General features: G+C 47.8%; 2 protein-coding genes across 7 annotated transcripts; one reads left to right on the top strand and one right to left on the bottom strand.

Annotated features, from left to right (window-relative positions):
* Positions 1 to 2,935: 2,935 nt before the first annotated feature.
* PIGX (phosphatidylinositol glycan anchor biosynthesis class X) lies at positions 2,936 to 9,367 on the bottom strand. Of its 3 annotated transcripts, none has more exons than XM_075157858.1 (6): positions 9,123 to 9,265; positions 7,643 to 7,706; positions 7,009 to 7,189; positions 5,904 to 6,117; positions 4,539 to 4,639; positions 2,936 to 3,477 (listed from the first exon to the last, which is right to left on the bottom strand). In XM_075157858.1, the coding sequence occupies exons 1-6, from the start codon at positions 9,193 to 9,195 to the stop codon at positions 3,319 to 3,321; spliced, it is 792 nt and encodes a 263-aa protein (XP_075013959.1). In that variant the 5' UTR covers positions 9,196 to 9,265; the 3' UTR covers positions 2,936 to 3,318. The 3 variants fall into 3 exon arrangements, 2 of the variants coding, with proteins under 2 accessions (XP_075013959.1, XP_075013960.1); XM_075157859.1 differs by having other exon boundaries at positions 7,048 to 7,189; positions 9,123 to 9,264; XR_012674784.1 differs by lacking the exon at positions 2,936 to 3,477 and having other exon boundaries at positions 5,518 to 6,117; positions 9,123 to 9,367.
* Positions 9,368 to 9,455: 88 nt separating this feature from the next.
* Positions 9,456 to 13,521, top strand: CEP19 (centrosomal protein 19). Of its 4 annotated transcripts, none has more exons than XM_075157861.1 (3): positions 9,456 to 9,602; positions 12,160 to 12,358; positions 12,651 to 13,519. In XM_075157861.1, exons 2-3 carry the CDS (start codon positions 12,229 to 12,231, stop codon positions 13,010 to 13,012), a joined length of 492 nt encoding a protein of 163 aa, XP_075013962.1. In that variant the 5' UTR covers positions 9,456 to 9,602; positions 12,160 to 12,228; the 3' UTR covers positions 13,013 to 13,519. The 4 variants fall into 4 exon arrangements, with proteins under 4 accessions (XP_075013962.1, XP_075013965.1, XP_075013963.1 ...); XM_075157864.1 differs by lacking the exon at positions 9,456 to 9,602 and adding an exon at positions 9,613 to 9,851 and having other exon boundaries at positions 12,651 to 13,521; XM_075157862.1 differs by lacking the exon at positions 9,456 to 9,602 and adding an exon at positions 9,613 to 10,117 and having other exon boundaries at positions 12,651 to 13,521.
* The last annotated feature ends 3,023 nt before the right edge of the window (positions 13,522 to 16,544 follow it).

Genomic DNA, 16,544 nt, shown 5'->3' with positions numbered 1-16,544 from the left:
AGAGCAGCTTTCCACGTTGCCACTTCCTACCATCAGCGACCTAAGCCACTACTCGGATGCCCAGGTTCCAAGAGATGCGGTAGTAACACAGCTGAGAAAGCAGCGTATATGCCCTCGAGGCTTCTCCCCCCAAATACCTGTGATATGTTTAATCTTCCCCAAACATCCACCTGCCCTCCAGCTTGGACCTCACCTCCTCTGTCAGTCCAGGCTTGAAGCAACATCTGATTTCTCCTTCAGAAGGAGAAGGACATGCATCAGGCAGCTCCTCTTCATAAAGGTCTTGGGGGAGAAAGTACAGGCTTCCACTGAGTCCACAAACCTCCATGCAGGTCCAGGGACAAAGAGTGCAACTCGGACTTTCCAGCTTCTGCTGCTGTCAGCCAATGCTTGCTGGCTATCTTCTCTCTTACTCTCCACAGAATTACTGCAGCGTGATGGTCACAGAAAGCTTGCCCCTACAGACCTGCCTTATTTCAGCCCCATCCTTCCAAAGTGACCCTGCCGTGGCTGCTGGAGAGTGCTCTGGTCTGCTTCCTACCGCAGGCAAGGCCATCGTCTTCGCTTCTCTTTGCACATTGCTTTGTCACTCCCCCACTCTGACTCAACTCTGTGTTTGATCCTCCCAGGATCAAGCTTCTGCTAATTCATCTCTGCATGTACCTCTCAAGAAACCACAGCAGATTTCTGAACTTCACGCTTCCCTGAGCTCTCCTTTCCTTCCCTATAAGGTGACCTTACTTCTTGCTGCTTCAGACTTGTACCCCTAAGTCCACTTGGCTCCTGCTCCAAACCATTTTCAGAATCCTCTCCCCCCGCCTCCCATTCTTCTGTCTCCCTCCCTAGGCACATCTTTTTAAACAAACTAGGAGGGGGTTTTTGTTTTGTTTTGTTTTTGTTATACCCATTCATTTGTGATTCAGAAAGTCTTAACTCCTAACATGACCTTTAACACCCCTGCCCCTCCCCCTTTTCTTTCATTGCTCTAATTCAGTCCTTACACACGTTAACGATGGATATGTTTGGGTCTGACCCTTGTATCTATGTTCTCTTGCTAAGAACTCATAGCCACCTCATTTCTGTCTCCAGAACTGCCGGAATTTTTCCACAGGGAAACAACTGCCTCACGGCTCATCCTCCGTACCTGCCAGTGATCCCTGTAGGGCTGGCACCTGCATCCTCCTGTGCCTGGCACGCCATCAGGCCATGCCTGCTAAATGCAGTGCTTGCTCAATGACAGTAGTTTCTGCTATGGGACAGAAAGTTTAACTGGCAAATACCTTCGTACTTAACACTACAATAGTTATTGGACTTATTTACAGCTTTTAAAGAAAAACTTGTCTACTGTATTTATAATACAAACACTATGGATTTAAAAACAGCAAATATTTGCTATTTGCCATAACAAAAAACATCCACTGAGAAGTTCTGCGATTTCTCTCATTTTACATTAATCAGAATCAGTATTACTCAAGTTCAGCTGAAAAGCTTATCGGTGGGATCTTGATGAATTTTAAGATACTTAGTGAGCCACGTGCCAGCCACACTGATTAGTGCACATTGAAACTGTTCTGCAGTCACCTATTTAGTTAGTAGTGACAGTGCTAACCCCCTGTAATTCAAGCCCCCCCTGCCTCAGTTTCTCCTACAGCATCTTACCACTAATGTGGGTTTCCATTCTCACATCCTCACTTGTACAGATTTCCAAATCATCCACTTACATATTTTTGCCACTTGCAATATTTTTTCTCATCTGTCCAAAGGAAATTACTGTTTCCTTTCACTAGGCTATGATATCAGGCAGCTTGCTTTGGCTAAGGAATTCAACCTGTGATTTTCAACTGGCATTACCTGATGTTAAAAAAAAACAACTTAACTTTCAGGCGATAAAGACCTGCCAGAGCTGAGTGGCAATCCGGGATGTTGCCATTCCGAGGGTCAGACCGCAACACAGAATTACTTACCTGTGTAAGAGCGAGCGAGCACAACAACAAACTCAACTCTGGGAATTAAGAATCCCACTCGGGGATAAGCGTTACAATACGGTCCACAGCCCTGCTGCGCTGATGTGGTTAAACAGGCCGCCAAATCTCTCTGCGATTGTTCTCTTTGATTTCTCCCTTCCCCCAAGCAGATGCAGTGCGTGACTCCTCTGAGGTAGTGGATGAAGTACTGGCGCAGCCATCATCATTCAGCACAGTCAAGGGAGAACAAAAGCCCAGTGTCGGAGCACTTGCCAACCTGTCGTGGGCGAAGTCACAAGACGAGCTCTCTATTGAATTCCAGCAGCAGCAGAAGAAAGATGCCCAAGGGATCCTGAAGCTACAGCTGGACAGTGATGAAAGGCCGATTCTGCTGATGAGAAGTCTCGGCTGCACACAGAGCCCTCAAAAGGAGGCCAGAATTTGAAAACCAGAATATTCATTCATCCCCCTCACACACGCACTCCCCAAAATCACCTGCTTTTACTAACTTACTCTCAGCTCATAGGGAGTAAAATTTATTTTCTCCACCAACAGTCCCCAGGAGTTACTGTAAGCTCACAATGCCACCTACTGACAATTAGAAACAGCAACCGAGCTCTTCTGTCAATCCAGAGCAACTCAGGTTTTCCATTAAGTAATTTCCTCTCCATTTCCTTGTATTTATCAACTGTTCTGATGGCTGAATGCAAGTCTTCTAAATATTTGCTCCTAGTTAGTATCTTTTCACCACCTTTCGTCTTCCAAGGGTTACTCTTTCCGCTTCTGAAATAGAGTGAAATTTCTTTCAGATTTTCTAAACTCTTTCAACTCTGACTAATTTGACCAAGAGCAGCTAATCCCTCCCATTTATTAGAATGGGAGAGATTATTTAAGCCTTCTCCTGTTCCAGGTAAGCACAGAATGTCTCTTCACAAATTCACGTGTAACCCGTCTGGACAGTGCAAACAAGCTTAAAATTCAGAAACTTTAATGACAGATAATGCTTTTCATACCCTTAATAACCAATCCCTGAGTCAGTTGGTTTAAATTCAAGAAATACAAACACCTCTGCAAAAGGCAGCACTGTAGTCGAAGCAGTCTCTGGGCCAGGGGAGGGAATCGGAACAGAGACTGTGGCAGTCCTTCCAGCTTTTTGCAGCGCTATTCCTACCCTCCACCTGCTTTGTCTATTGACAACGCACCAAAACAGTCTTCTATGTGTGAAAGGTGTTTGTAAGAATTAGGCCATAACCCATTATGGGACCCTCGCGCATTAGCAAGGTATAAATAACAGTAGAGTAGGATTCATTTAGGAAGGTGATCATGTTCAGGAGGTCAGTTTTTCCGTATTTCTTTATTCTGAGCAGGTCACTGTGGAGAAGTGTCCGTATCTGCATACGGCTGCAAGAATCAGACTGGAGCAGAGCACCGTGGCAAGAAGAGTCACGACACACACTAAGGAACTGTGTTGTCTGAGCCCCACTGGAACCTGCAGAATCGATTCCTCATATGCCTACAAAGAAAAGTAAATTGGTTACACACATTTAACAAACTATCTCTCTTTGACTGCAACTTAGAGGATTAGTAACCAGACCAGTATTTAACTAGCCCTTTGCTAAGGCTTCTGGGATTCGAAATCAAAACCAAGAGGGGACGTAACTTTTCAATTTACACCAAACGGAGCTCTTGCAGTACAAAGCTCAATAAATTTATCATTTATATCCTCTGTATCTTTGTTCTTACAGTAGGCTTGCCACGGAGGATATGTACATAATACAGCATGGAAGAGAGAAGCTCTCAGAATGAGCATTTCACAGATCACTGAGAAGCCAGTTTTCTCCAAGGCAAACAACTATTTCGCTTCTCTGTGACGCAGAAAGCTCCAAAATGTTTTTGGACAAGAGCTGCAGATATCCCAGACATCTGCAGGTATCTTAAATATAGGAAGGCACACATGTTAGAAAATGAACAGATTTGTTATGAGACAAATTAGTCTTATTTCTGAATCTCCATGCTACTGCAACCCTTTAGAGCATCAAAGGCAGTTGTTGACCACACTAAAGATCCAACTTTCCTTGGTTTTGAACACAGAATAAAGAATCTTCACCTTTTCCTAGATACTTAGCCAATCAGATAACAACCAAACAAACAGAAGTTGCTTTTTTTTTTTAAGATGTTATTCCTTCAATCTTTGGGGTTTTACCCTTCCTTTAGTTAGATCATAAAGTAGTTTTCCACTTTGTTACTCCTCTGAAGCATCTATTTTGCAAAGACCTTTCTTAATTTGACCACTGCCAATGATACCCTAGAATTCCAAGTAAAGTATTAAAAAAAGGTGAGGAGAGCAGCCCCATAAAGAACTACAAGAGCAGAGTGACTACAAGCATGTCAGAAGGGCAGGATGACCCCCACTAAAAGCCTGTCAGGAAGGAAGAAGGGAGCCTCTCTAAGGGGGAATCGCACAACTAGTCTTTTACTGATTAGTTCCTGTGCTACGGAAGTCACTAATCACAGAAAAAAAGGTAGCAATTGTTAAAAGAGAACCAAGAGTTCCCACCAGAAATAAGAACTCACAGGTTTGTGCGTTACGCTGTACCACTGACAGGGGCTGATGTTTTTGCCTGAACAGGGAGCCTCCACTTCAGCAGGCTTCCAACACTCTGCAGACAGGCGATCTACGGAAGACGTTAATGCGTCAGCAGGATCCAGACGGGATGAAGCAATATGGCCTGCAAGACTTTTCCAAATGAGGTATCTTTCCTCCACAACAGCTCGACAGAATCTACTCCCTGAAAGCCAATAGGTGAAACAGCACTGACAGAAATGTGCCAGCTCACCTGCATGGTCAAAGTGGTGCTGGGCAGTCCTTCTCGTGAACTTTGCAACTCTTCCCTTCCTGATACAGTAGGTACCCAAGAAAGAATCTCACCTGTGTGGTATCTTGGCCCTTCTGTCCTTAACAGGGCAAGGAATTCATCATTGGCCTGTAGACCCCTCAACTTTAGCCACAAGGTTATAATTTCTTTTCCCCCAAAACAAAGAAGTCATTCTTCCATTTCTCCTTGTTGGCCTCCTGTTGGCACATGCAGAATTCCCCTCCAATACTTTAAATGCTTTCATATTAATAATAAATATGTTTTCCTGCTCACAAGTAGTAAATGTGGCAGAAAAATGGGAAGATTTCACACCCCTTTTTTAATTGACCAGGCAGTCTTCCCTGCCCCTCAGTTTATAGTTTATCCCAGAAAATCATTGCTCAAGTAACGTGCAAGTGAAGATAAAGGGCTGAGAATCATTAGCACATTTGACTTGGCAGCTAGCAAGAATGATTTTGTGAAAGGAAATACAATTTGTAGCAAAAATGTAGGATTTCATTGTTCATGTAATTTGAAATATTCATTATCAGTGGATACCAGGTTCTTATTTCACAGGAGTCTGAGACTCCAACCACTCTAACCTTCAGGCACACGGTTTTCTACATTCCTCCCTCATATATAAGGATGCAGGAAGAAAGTGTTAGAAACCACCAGAATACTTGAATTACCCTAAATACCTGATAGTGAGTGTTAAATACGCCATGCATGGCTTCAGCTGCCAAGAGAAACACTGTGAAGACGCGGTCTGAGCAGCTGACCTTTAACAAACCAGGGCCTGCAGGGACTGTGACAAACAGGCCAACTGCCAACGCTTTCAGTACAAGGGTACAACGGCAGTGGCGCAACACCAAGAAGTCTGTTGACAGTTTGCCTTGGTCAGGCAGCAGCAGCGTTCAAAGAGGAAGACAACGTTGTCTTTATCAGGGCCACTATCTTCCCCTCGTGTTCACATGTCTACTGAGAGCTCCATCTCCAGAAGACAAATACAGAACCAGATTCCAAGCTCTGGATTTGCCCACGGTTATTCCTCTCTCCCCAAAAGAACACGTAACGAGAATCTCACCGTCACCGCAGCAGACCAGTACTTCTGGGCTCTTCAGAACAACCAACGCTTCCTCACTCTCTTCTGCCGGCCGGTGGTACCGCCCGTGCACAGGCAAGGCAGCTCTAAAACAGCGAGAACACCGAGGGTCGGGTTCCATGTACAGGAGCACAAGAAGATCTGTGGCTAAGTACTCAGGAGCCTCCACATCGATGACATCAGGAATTAACACCGCCTGCAAGTGGAGAAAGATACAGATGTGTTGCGATCACAATCGACACAAGGGAGGGATGTGGGGAAAAAAGATGTAGGAACATTTTGTGCATGATTCTGGGATTTGAAAGGCCACTGTCTGCGGTGGTAACCTACTGCAGCATCAGAAGAGAAAACTTTTCTTCATACGATTGTCTAACACTGGGCCCGATTTCATGCTCAGGAAGATCAAGTTGGAAATTCTGTCCTTAAGCTGTTCCAAAATAACTTTTCAAGTCCCTCTCCAATGAGTGATTCTTACGTATGAAAAGTTTACAGTGCAACGATGCCCATAGCCAAACCTAAGAGACATTAGCTGAATGATGCGTATAAGCAAGGCCATACCAGCACCTGCAAGCATCCCAACAGCAGAAGTTGCCCAGAGTCTTTGCATCCGTATGTTTTAACTGAATTAAGCACCTAAGGAGATTACCTTAAAGCTACAGCCTTAGCACATCTCTCTAACCAACATGCAAAGCAAACACTGGAAAACAACATAGAAAGCTGTGATGAAAACGAAGCTGTGAAGCTATTCGGTCCGAATGCACAGCATGCTACTTCAAGCCCACCACCACCTCTTCTGTGGGGGTTAACCTCCCATCTTTCCAACCTGAATAGCTTGTACCATAGCTCCTTATCTGGGGCTGAGCAGAGTGCAGTGGCTCCCCGGTACGCACACCTATGTATAGAAATAGCAGTACACGACACAAAACGCCCTGCACTGGGTGATGCTGATCAAGCTGAGAGATACAATGAGATGTCACAAAGATGATACCGTGCAGCATCTCCTTCCAGGAAAAGGAATTAATCACCTTGGTTCAACCAGCCAGATAATGACCAGAGATTACAACTTCCTCAGCATGCTCGTCCTTACCTGAGTAACTGCCAGATGCCTTAGCTTTGGGGTTGTTACCTTTGTTAAATTGTGCTGCTGCAGCGATGCCAGCTCGTAGGGATCCACGTAGATTCCTGGTGGAAGACGAGTTCTAGCCGCCACTGCGCAGCCTCCTGCATCCTCCCCCGCTACTCCAAGTTCTACCTTCACCAGCAGGTCCCTTCAAACAAGCAACAGAAGCAAAATGTTTATACCTGCACTTCAAAGATGGCACAAACCCGCCCGAGAGACATACTCTCACACGCGCAGAGATTAGACACAGCTCTCACGTACTATGTGCAACAAACTCAGAAAACAGTTCCCTGTCAAGCCATGCTCTCCTTCTCTGGTTAGGATGATCCATGACCAAAATGAAGTTTCACTTCTTCGTTAACTTCTCAGAACTACTAACAGCCTCCACACAGATCTTAGAAAGGGGCTTCCTGTACTTCCTCCACTATAGCTTGTAATTGTTAATTACTTGATCATGCTAATACATTCCCAGTGCCTAGCCATGCCTACAGATCACAGCTCAGTGAGCTGATACAACTGTGCACGAATTAGAAGAGAAGCTTCTTCACACACAACATTAAGTGGCACATTATTCTGATGCAGTGCCAGGGTGACAACTTACCTGTGAAACCCCTCTTTCAGAAGCTCCTGCGTGACTGTGGCATCCTGACAAGCAGCCTGCACATCTAACATAACAGAACGAATGAGTAACGGTGTTTACAGAATAGCACACATAATTATCACATGCACAGACAACCTTAGCAACTGAAGTCGTGTAATCTACAAACACATCATCTGCAAAACCTCTCACAGCAAAAGGGAAACAGTACTTCAATTCAGTACAACCAAGAGCCGTTTTGTCAGTAGAACACCAAGCTTCAGCTACCGCGAAGGTTGAAATATCTTTCTTTTTTTCCAGTAGAGCAACTTTCAAAAGTGCTTTTGTTTTTACTGAGGAGTCTGTAATAATCCCCACTTTTTCCCACTGCAACCCCATTCCAGGTGTGAGTCCTTATCTCCTACTTCTGTATTAATCTCTATTAAGATCCAGATTTTAACAATGAACTTTGTGTTACAGCCATTCTTTTCTTTATTTTTTCCCTAAGTTTCCACATGATTTCACTTTTAGATCTGAAACTCCAGTCACCAACATCAGTATCTGTTCGAGCGGAGACCTAATGCAAGGTGATGTTGACTTAGTATGAAATTTTGCAGAAGGTACTGCAGCTGTTTTTCTGTTACCTAATCTGGAATATTGCTTGCTCCTGTTATTAATTTCAACAATAGAACAGACTATTTCAGTTGGAAGGGACCTACAGCTATCATCTAGTCCAACTGCCTGACCACTTCAGGGCTGACCAAGTTATAGCACGTTAAGGGCACTGTCCAAATGCCTCTTGTACACCGACAGGCTTAGGGCATCTCCAGGAAGCCTGTTCCAGGGTTTGACCACCCTCTCGGTAAAGGAATGCTTCCTCATGTCCAGTCTGAACCTCCCCGGGCGCAGCTTTGAGCCATTCCCCCGCGTCCTGTCCCTGGATCCCAGGGAGAGGAGCTCAGCACCTCCCTCTCTCCGTCCCCGCCTCAGGAAGCTGCGACCGGGGAGCTCCTTAGCTTTCTTAGGTCGCTGACCGAGCCCTGCTTCCCGCACGCCGCCCTACAAACAAGTGGGCGCACACTGCTCCACACGCCTGTAAATAACGATTTTCAAGAGGAAGGCCCGAGTGACCGTTTGATGTCGGCACAAGGGCATCCCAGCTGCTCACGCTCGGACTGAGCGGCCGCGGCGGGCCCGGCGCAGCGCAGCCGGCTGCAGAGGCTGCGCGAAGCCGTTTACCCCGCACCGATGCTTACTGACACGCCGCCCGGCCGGCTTTGATCACCCGGCACCGCCTGAAACCTCGGCTCGGCCGAGCTCTGAGCCAGGGGAAGGGCCCCCGCCGCCTCTGCACAGGCCCGGGGCCGCCCGGCCGGCTTCACCCAGCCCCGGCTCCCGCAGCGGCGGCCAGCGGGAAGCGCTGCGAGCCGCCCCCGGGTCCGGCTTCCCCCCGCCGGGCCAACAGGGAGCGGCTCCCCCGCGGCCGGGCCGGGCCGGCACTTACGGAGGGCGCAGAGGAGTGCGGCCAGCCCGGCGCGGAGAACCGCCTCGCCCCGCCGCCGCGGGCCGCCCGCCATGGCGGGCCCGCTCCGCACGGCCTCGCTCCCGGTCCGGGCGTCGCGGGCGGCCGCCTGACCCCGTGGGGCTTATCCGCGCCTCGCTCCGCGGCGCCGGCGGGACCCGCCGCTACACGCTGCCCCGAGGCTTCAGCCTCGCCGCTGTCCCCACCCGGTGCGCGGGTCCGCAGCGGCAGGGGCCGGCCAGCCGCCGCCGCGTCCCGGCAGGCGCTGGAGAGGGCAGCCCGGAGGGGGCCTGCGGCGGGAGGGCCCGGCGGCGCGGCCGTAGCCATGGCAACCACAGAGGTGAAGCCCTTGGTGGAGCGGGCCAGGCCCGGGCCGCCGGCTTTCGTCCCCGGCGCCGGGAGGAGGCCGCCGCCGCCGCCGAGGAAGCGCTTTCCTGCCCCGTCCCGCCGCCGCCGCCTGAGGTGAGGGGAAGGGGCGAGGGGCGGGAAGGACGAGCCCGATCCTGCCCCGCTTCCCTCCTCCCTCAGCGTTTAGGCCTCGACCGCGCACAACCCCGAGGGTTTGCTCGTCTGGCGGAAACAGGCGGTAGAAAAGCGGCTCTTTAACGGCAGAAGTAGTTCTGCTGCAGCACAGAAGCTGGCAGGGCAAAACCACCCACCTCTCTGTGTTTCAGAGCTACTGAAACCAGCGTTTTGTGCCTGGCAGCGAAGGTCTCTCTTGCCTTGCCTGATGATACGAAACCTCTTTCCCCTCTTTTACGCGGATCCGAATGGCTTCCTCTCACGTTTGTGTTTCTCGTCTAAGGATTTCTTTGCCGTTTCAGAGGTGGAGGCCCACTCTCGTGATTGTCAGTGACCCTTCAAAAAGCCATTTCAGTTCAGTTTGAAGCATCATTTCTCATTTTAAGATAGTGAAAGTAGCTCTTAAGAGACTTCTGTTTGTCTTCCCAACTCGTAGAACTATTTAAAAGCAAGAGGTATCAGCTCTAGTTAATTTTCAGTATTGAGAACATTACTGCAAATATGAACTCTTTCCTACGTGGTTTTTAACAATGAAGGAAGACTTTTCAACTCGGCTTCAAAGTAGCTTTTGAAGATTAACAAAATTTTTCTTGATTTGGAGACATACGTTAACTTTTTGGGTGTAATTTCTTACTTTGCCTTACTGCAGTCTCTAGGGTAGTTGGAGGAGGAGACAACCTTCATGTCTGGCATGTTTTCAGTTATTTAAAACCAAAAGTAAGGTAACGCATGCATTCAGTGTTGTACACGAAGCTGGGAAAGAGGATCTGCAACAGATTTGGATCTGTAAGTTTCCTCTAATATTTCATCTGGCTTGAAAAGGGGACGGAGCCAAGGGCAGGGCTGATGCTGAGGAGTTCTCGAGCATTTTGGGTGCTGACAACTGCGATAAGGCAGAAAAAGAGAAGTTGTCGCTGTCAGTCAGACTGACGTTCCCCTCTCCTCTTGCAAGACAAAATGCTTCAGAGTAAAAAGGGTAATTATGGATTAACTTCCTAACCTCATTCATGCAGTAGCTGACCAACGCACTGATACTTGAGAGTTTAGTAGTCCTTACTTTAAAATTAAATTGTCATGTGTATGGTACGTTTGTGTAAATACAGCCGTATGTTTAGTGGGTCAGTCAGCCCTTCCTCCCCACCCACCCTCTTTCTCCACCTTTTAAGCATGGCAAAAGTTCCCGGTTCCTCCGCGCGCACAGGCAGCAGCTCAGCATTTTCAAATCTTGAGACATTCTTGACCTTCGTGAACGTTTTATAGCTTAAGCTCTACCAATAGTAATGTGCTGTGTAAAAAGCATTTCCATTTGTCACTTGCAAATTCTCAGCTTTTCAGTTTCGCTGATGGTGTATCTTAGTTTGAGAAGGAGTAAACAGTTGAACGTCATCTCCTCTCTTTAAAATTAGTTCATGTTTTCATTGTCCCCTAATAAGGGGTTTAATTACTTTTGTCCTTCATTTCTGAATCTCTTCTCTCTCCTTATCCCATCTTCATTACAGATAAGCTGCTATATTGAGGTCACTCTGAAACTGTAAGAAAGCTTTACAAAAACTAGGTACCCCACCTCTTAAAATTAAAAAAAAAAAAAGGGAATTCCAGTGTTATACATCAACATTATGGATGCAAGCTTCTCCCTTATCTCATGAAATAAGGAATACAGTATCCCCAGGCTTGTGTCATAAACAGAGACAAAGGAAATTTGAACCACATTAATCAATTTGTATCTTTTCAAAGCAAATATGTGTAACAGACAAATAAGTATAATAGAATTCTGTCTTTTCTTTATTGCATCTCTTGCAACGTTCGTATTTAATTTTGTAGAAACTCTCTCAGTGGGGTTCCAAGACGTTTCAAATTTTTGTTTTACGTGCATTTTTCTGAATTTTTTTTTCAAATATGCTCAAATAAGCTTACAGCAGAAATTTATCGTTATATCTTTATTGAAAAATCAGATTCTCCCTGAAGTCACACCTGGAGCTTTCATATGAACTGTCAGGCCATACAAAGTTAAAAGCGTGGTGGTTAGGGCAGAAAAGGGTTTGGTAGGTAAGCAATTCCTAGCTCTCCAGAGCAATGGATATTGCAATAGATGTTGTTTGTAAAGAAACTGTAATACCTTTTTTAAAATTTACTGTTTAATGACATTTTTCACTTTAAAAAATGAATAAATATAAAAAACATCTTTTAGATATCATTTGACTGTGCAGTACTTTACTTAGCGGGTAAACCAAAACGTTAATATGTGTGTGCGATACGTAATTCCGATTCAAAGCCCGAGTAGTGACAAAGGTGTAAACCGGGAGTTGGGAGTCACTCTGCTCCCTGGCACCCGGCTCGCAGAGCAGGCAGGAACGTGTTCAGCTTCCACCGAAATCAGGGAGACTTCTGCTGTGGCTGCGTGTTTTTACTGAACTTGGGTCACTCTAACCTTGATAAAAGGAACAGTACCGAGAGACACTCGCACTTTCTTTCTCTTTTTTCTTTTCCTGTTTTTCAGTGAGCTTTGACATTGCTGAGGCCACCTCTGACAGAGCTGACCACGCTTGAGCCAGCAGCAAGAGCTGTAATGACTTACGTTGCAAAGAAGTGCGGCATCTGCTTTCAGCCTCCATCCATTATCCTGATCTACAAAGAAGACAACAAGGATAAGACTCGCCAGCGCATCATGCCCGTCAGAAACTTCTCCAAGTTCTCTGGTGCGGTGCGTTTACTTGTAGCATTTACTCCAGACGCAGTGAAAGGAACAGATAGTTGGTAACTGCATTTTTAGTAACCACTGGGTAGCTTCTCACCAGCATGCAGGGAGCGCAAAGTGGGGTTGTTCTGGGGTAACACTGTCTCCCCTGAGAAGCCCAGGGCTACATCTTAACCTGAGAATGGCTCTGCTAAGTCTGGAGGTCTCACTTGTGAGGGATTGGGAGAAGCGGATCTGTTTATGGGAAGAGATTTGCTTGCAGCTGTAAGTCTTCACGGTGGCTTTCTCTTTAGACTGCAGCATGGCTGCTGAGCAGCTGAAGAATAACCCTCGGCACAAGGCTTACCTAGAAGGGGTCTCACTGCGTCAGCTAAAGAAGCTCTACAGTTTGCTGAAGGGTCATTTGGGAGGAGAGACCCTGGCTGAGAGCTTGGAAAAGTTTCAGCAGGAAGAGGCCATTGACCCAGAAGAGGATATGAACAAACTAGATGACAAGGAACTAGCCAAAAGGAAGAGCATCATGGATGAGCTCTTCGAAAAGAACAGGAAGAAGAAGGACGACCCAGATTTCATCTACGACATTGAGGTTGAGTTTCCACAGGATGAGCAGCTGGAGTCCTGTGGCTGGGACGTGGAGTCAGGTGAAGAAATCTGATTCCTGACAAAGATGTCTTGGATGGGCAGTTCAGAGACAAATCTCGCAGTCCTAACAGAGAGAATGATGTCAGCGTACGTATTCTTCTGCATCGTTTTCAGTTCGTGCCGTTGATGCACAGTACATTGGCTACGGAGAACCCAAGGTCTAAGGTGCTACAGCAATCCCAGGTTTAAGTGAACTTTAAGAAGCCAGACTTGATGAAATGGAAATTGGGCAGCTGAACTTATTGCGTGTTTTTAGTCTTTTCCTATGTATGAGTGCCTAAAATAATTTTAAATTATTTAATCTTTTCTTTGTTTACATTTCAGTCAGCTTTGGCTGAAAACCTCACCAGCTTGCCTTGCTGTCATTTCTTTTCAGCTTCATCTGAAAATGAAGTGTTAAACATTTATGTCTTGAAAAGCAATGTTAAAGCTTTGTTGTATACGTATGGTATTTATTATTACTTGTTGGAATGTTAAATATATATTAGTCTTTCTGGATGAATCAACATTGCATTGAGAATATTACTCTCACGTTTCCTGAGTGATGCTTAAATCTCCAGCTTCAGCTTACACAAATATAAATCCTGATATTTAAGAAACGGAATATCTAGAAAGTAAGTTAGTCTTGAAAGTACTTTTGAAAAGACAGTGATTCCAAGCTGATGAAGTGAGGTGTTTTGCTTCCTTGTACTACTAGATAATGCTTTCTCAGTAAGTGCTCAGTGCTGGGAAAATGTACTTAAACTCTCCCCAAAAAGTAGTGTGGTAGAAGGTCACAAAGGCTGGGAGTGGTTTTAGAGTAAAACAAAACCTTTACCCCTACTGCCTCACCAGTCTACAGTTCCCGGCTCACTCAAAATCATGCGAGGGGAGAACCTGACGTGACAAGTAGCGCTACAGCAAAAGATCCTCCGCATAGTGTTTTGATGGTCACTGGGAAGTTCATCTCTGCAAACGGGTATTTTACTTATCCCACTGACGTATTTAATCCCACTGTCTACCTCAGCTGGTTTGTACAAGCCAAATCTTGCCCTCTTGTAAGAATCGGAAGACTAAGTTTAGGATTCTTTTGAAAATTTTGTGACTCCAAAAGCTTCCCAGGTTTTGGCTTTCTGAATCTGGGTGGCTTGTGAGGGTTGTGAATGGGATGGGCCTTCATCCCACGTTGAGTGGCCTCAACAACTCATGCCTGAGGTAACTAAGAGCAGTTGTAAAGTACCTCCAAGACCGATTTATTTCCTGCCTTCCTTCTTGCAATCACAAATGAATTAAAACCTGTCAATTTTATCAATAAGACATCGTATCATAGCGCAGAAGCTGGCATTTGGAAGAGCTCTCCTCCTACACTCTGAAATGATAGAGCCAGTTCTGTGAAAAATCTGAAACGCGTGTCAATTAAACCACCGAACTTTGTCATCACTGGAGAAGATAAGTGAGCTCACGTTTGTCCAAGGGAGTCTTCAGTTCAGAAAAGAAATAGAAGCTGATGCCTCATTTGCCAAAATTTAAAAAAATAAAGCCTGACTCAGCTCTTCCACCCACAAAGGGGTGTAGATCTCCGGCACAGGCCTTTCTGTTTCCAGCCAAAAATTGCAACATAACAGCATATAAAGATCTCCCACTTGGGTGAGAGGGGACCCGTGGGGACCTCTCCTCCCCAGCCAGCCTGCCCGGGGTCAGGCCAGCTTGCACCTGCCTTCGTCCTGGCGGGGCTCAGAGGATGTAGCCTGCAGCCCCCTCCCCAGGCATGGCCATCCTCACCAGATGAGGTCTACATGAGGTCTAACGAGTGCTGAGTTGAGGCGCGTAATCGCCTCCCTGGATCGTGAAGTTCCTGCTGGCCCATTCCTCCAGCCCACCCCGGTCCTTCAGGACAGCAGCCCTACCCAGTATCAACTGGTCCTCCCCATTTGGGCTCATGTGTGAGTTTGACATGAAGGGATTCCATAGCCTCCTCCAGGTCATGGACAAAGACATCAAGTGGGACAGATCCCAGATCAGACCCCTGCCGTACGTGTCTTCTCACCAGCCTCCTGGTAGAGTGCGTCCTACTAACTGCTACCCTCTGTGCTTGATCATCCAACTGATTTTTACCTAGCTGGTTGCCCACCCATCCAGACCATGACATCCTCACTTGGATGCAAGTTGTGGGACATGGTACTGAAAGCCTTGCTGCAGTTGAGGTAAATGGCACCCACTGCTCTCCCCTTGCCTACAAATCCAGCCATTTCATCGTGAGAGGCAAGCAGGTTGGTCAGACGTGACTCACCCCTGGTTAATCCATGCTGACTGCTCCCAGCCACCCTCTTCTAGAAATGTGCTCCAAGAAAGCACACTCCATGATTTTCCCATCATGAGGGTGACCATCCCGTGGCTCCCCAGGATGTCCTTTTGGCCGTTACTGAAGACGGGTGCGACATTTGCCTTTCTCCAGTCCCTGAGGACCTCCCCTGATCACCATGACCTTGCGAAGATGATGAAAAGCAGCTTTGTAAGGACGTCAACCACTCTAAAAGTGGAAGCTTGTCTTACTGTCCTGACATCCCATGCAGGTCCCAGCTCTGGGTGAGCCTCGGCTTTCCCGGCACCGTGCCCCCATGCCTGGGCAAAGCTGCTAACCCCTCCCTGATGGAGGAGTGTTGAGCATTCCCGACATCAGCTCAATACGAGCGACAATGCCCACAATTTATCCACGCCCCGGGCAGTGCCAGGCGCCTGGGTTCCTACCTACGTGCGTGCCCACGGCTGCGCCCCACATCGCCCTGCCAAAAAGAGACGCAGCGGCAGCCTCGGCGGTAGAGGAAGCGCACACATCCACCCTCCAAGGCTGGACCCGGCACCCACAGCGGGGGGAAATGGCCCCAGGGAGTGGGGTGCTCGCAGGGGCACCCTGCCCACCCTGCCAGCAGGGAGACACCGAAACGCGGCTGCGGTACCCCGTGCTGGCGCAGACCCGCCGGAGGACATCGCAGGGATGTATTTATAGGTCACTGTTGTCCCTCGGGCACGCGGCTTACGGGCAAAAGAACGGCTGAAATAGGTTGAGGGATTCCCCAGCTGGGACCTGATTTGGTTTTGGCTATTTTGGTCTAAAATAGGACCAGAAAGCAGCCGTTTTCTGAGACAGATTTGACAGCTGGGTTTCCAGAGCCTTGCCAGCGCTCAGCCCCAGGGGTGCTGCTGGCTGGTCCAGCATGCTCCAACCTACACCGTTTTTTCCAGCCCGGCACAGCGATCAGCCGCGCACGGCTCACCAGTGACCCCCCCAGCACTCCCCGCAGCTCCGTTTTGGCCCCCCACTCTGCCGCAGCCCATCCCCCCCCGACGGCTGCCTGCACATCGAGGCAGCAGCACCCCCAAACCAGGCGGGGATGCACCGCTCCATCTCCGAGCCTGCCTCCCCTCTCGGCCGCATCCCCACGTGCTGGCTCCATGCTCAGAGGTCGCTTCGCCGCTGCCGTTGCGCTGGGTGATGTCCAGGCTGCGGCTGACCCTGGTCCTCATCCCCACGCCTGCTCCGGGGAGGATGCCGCCCTGACGGCCCC

The sequence above is a fragment of the Calonectris borealis genome, chromosome 9, assembly GCF_964195595.1.
Source record: "Calonectris borealis chromosome 9, bCalBor7.hap1.2, whole genome shotgun sequence".
NCBI classification, from domain to species: Eukaryota; Metazoa; Chordata; class Aves; order Procellariiformes; family Procellariidae; genus Calonectris; species Calonectris borealis.
This window is presented reverse-complemented; position numbering and strand designations above follow the sequence as displayed.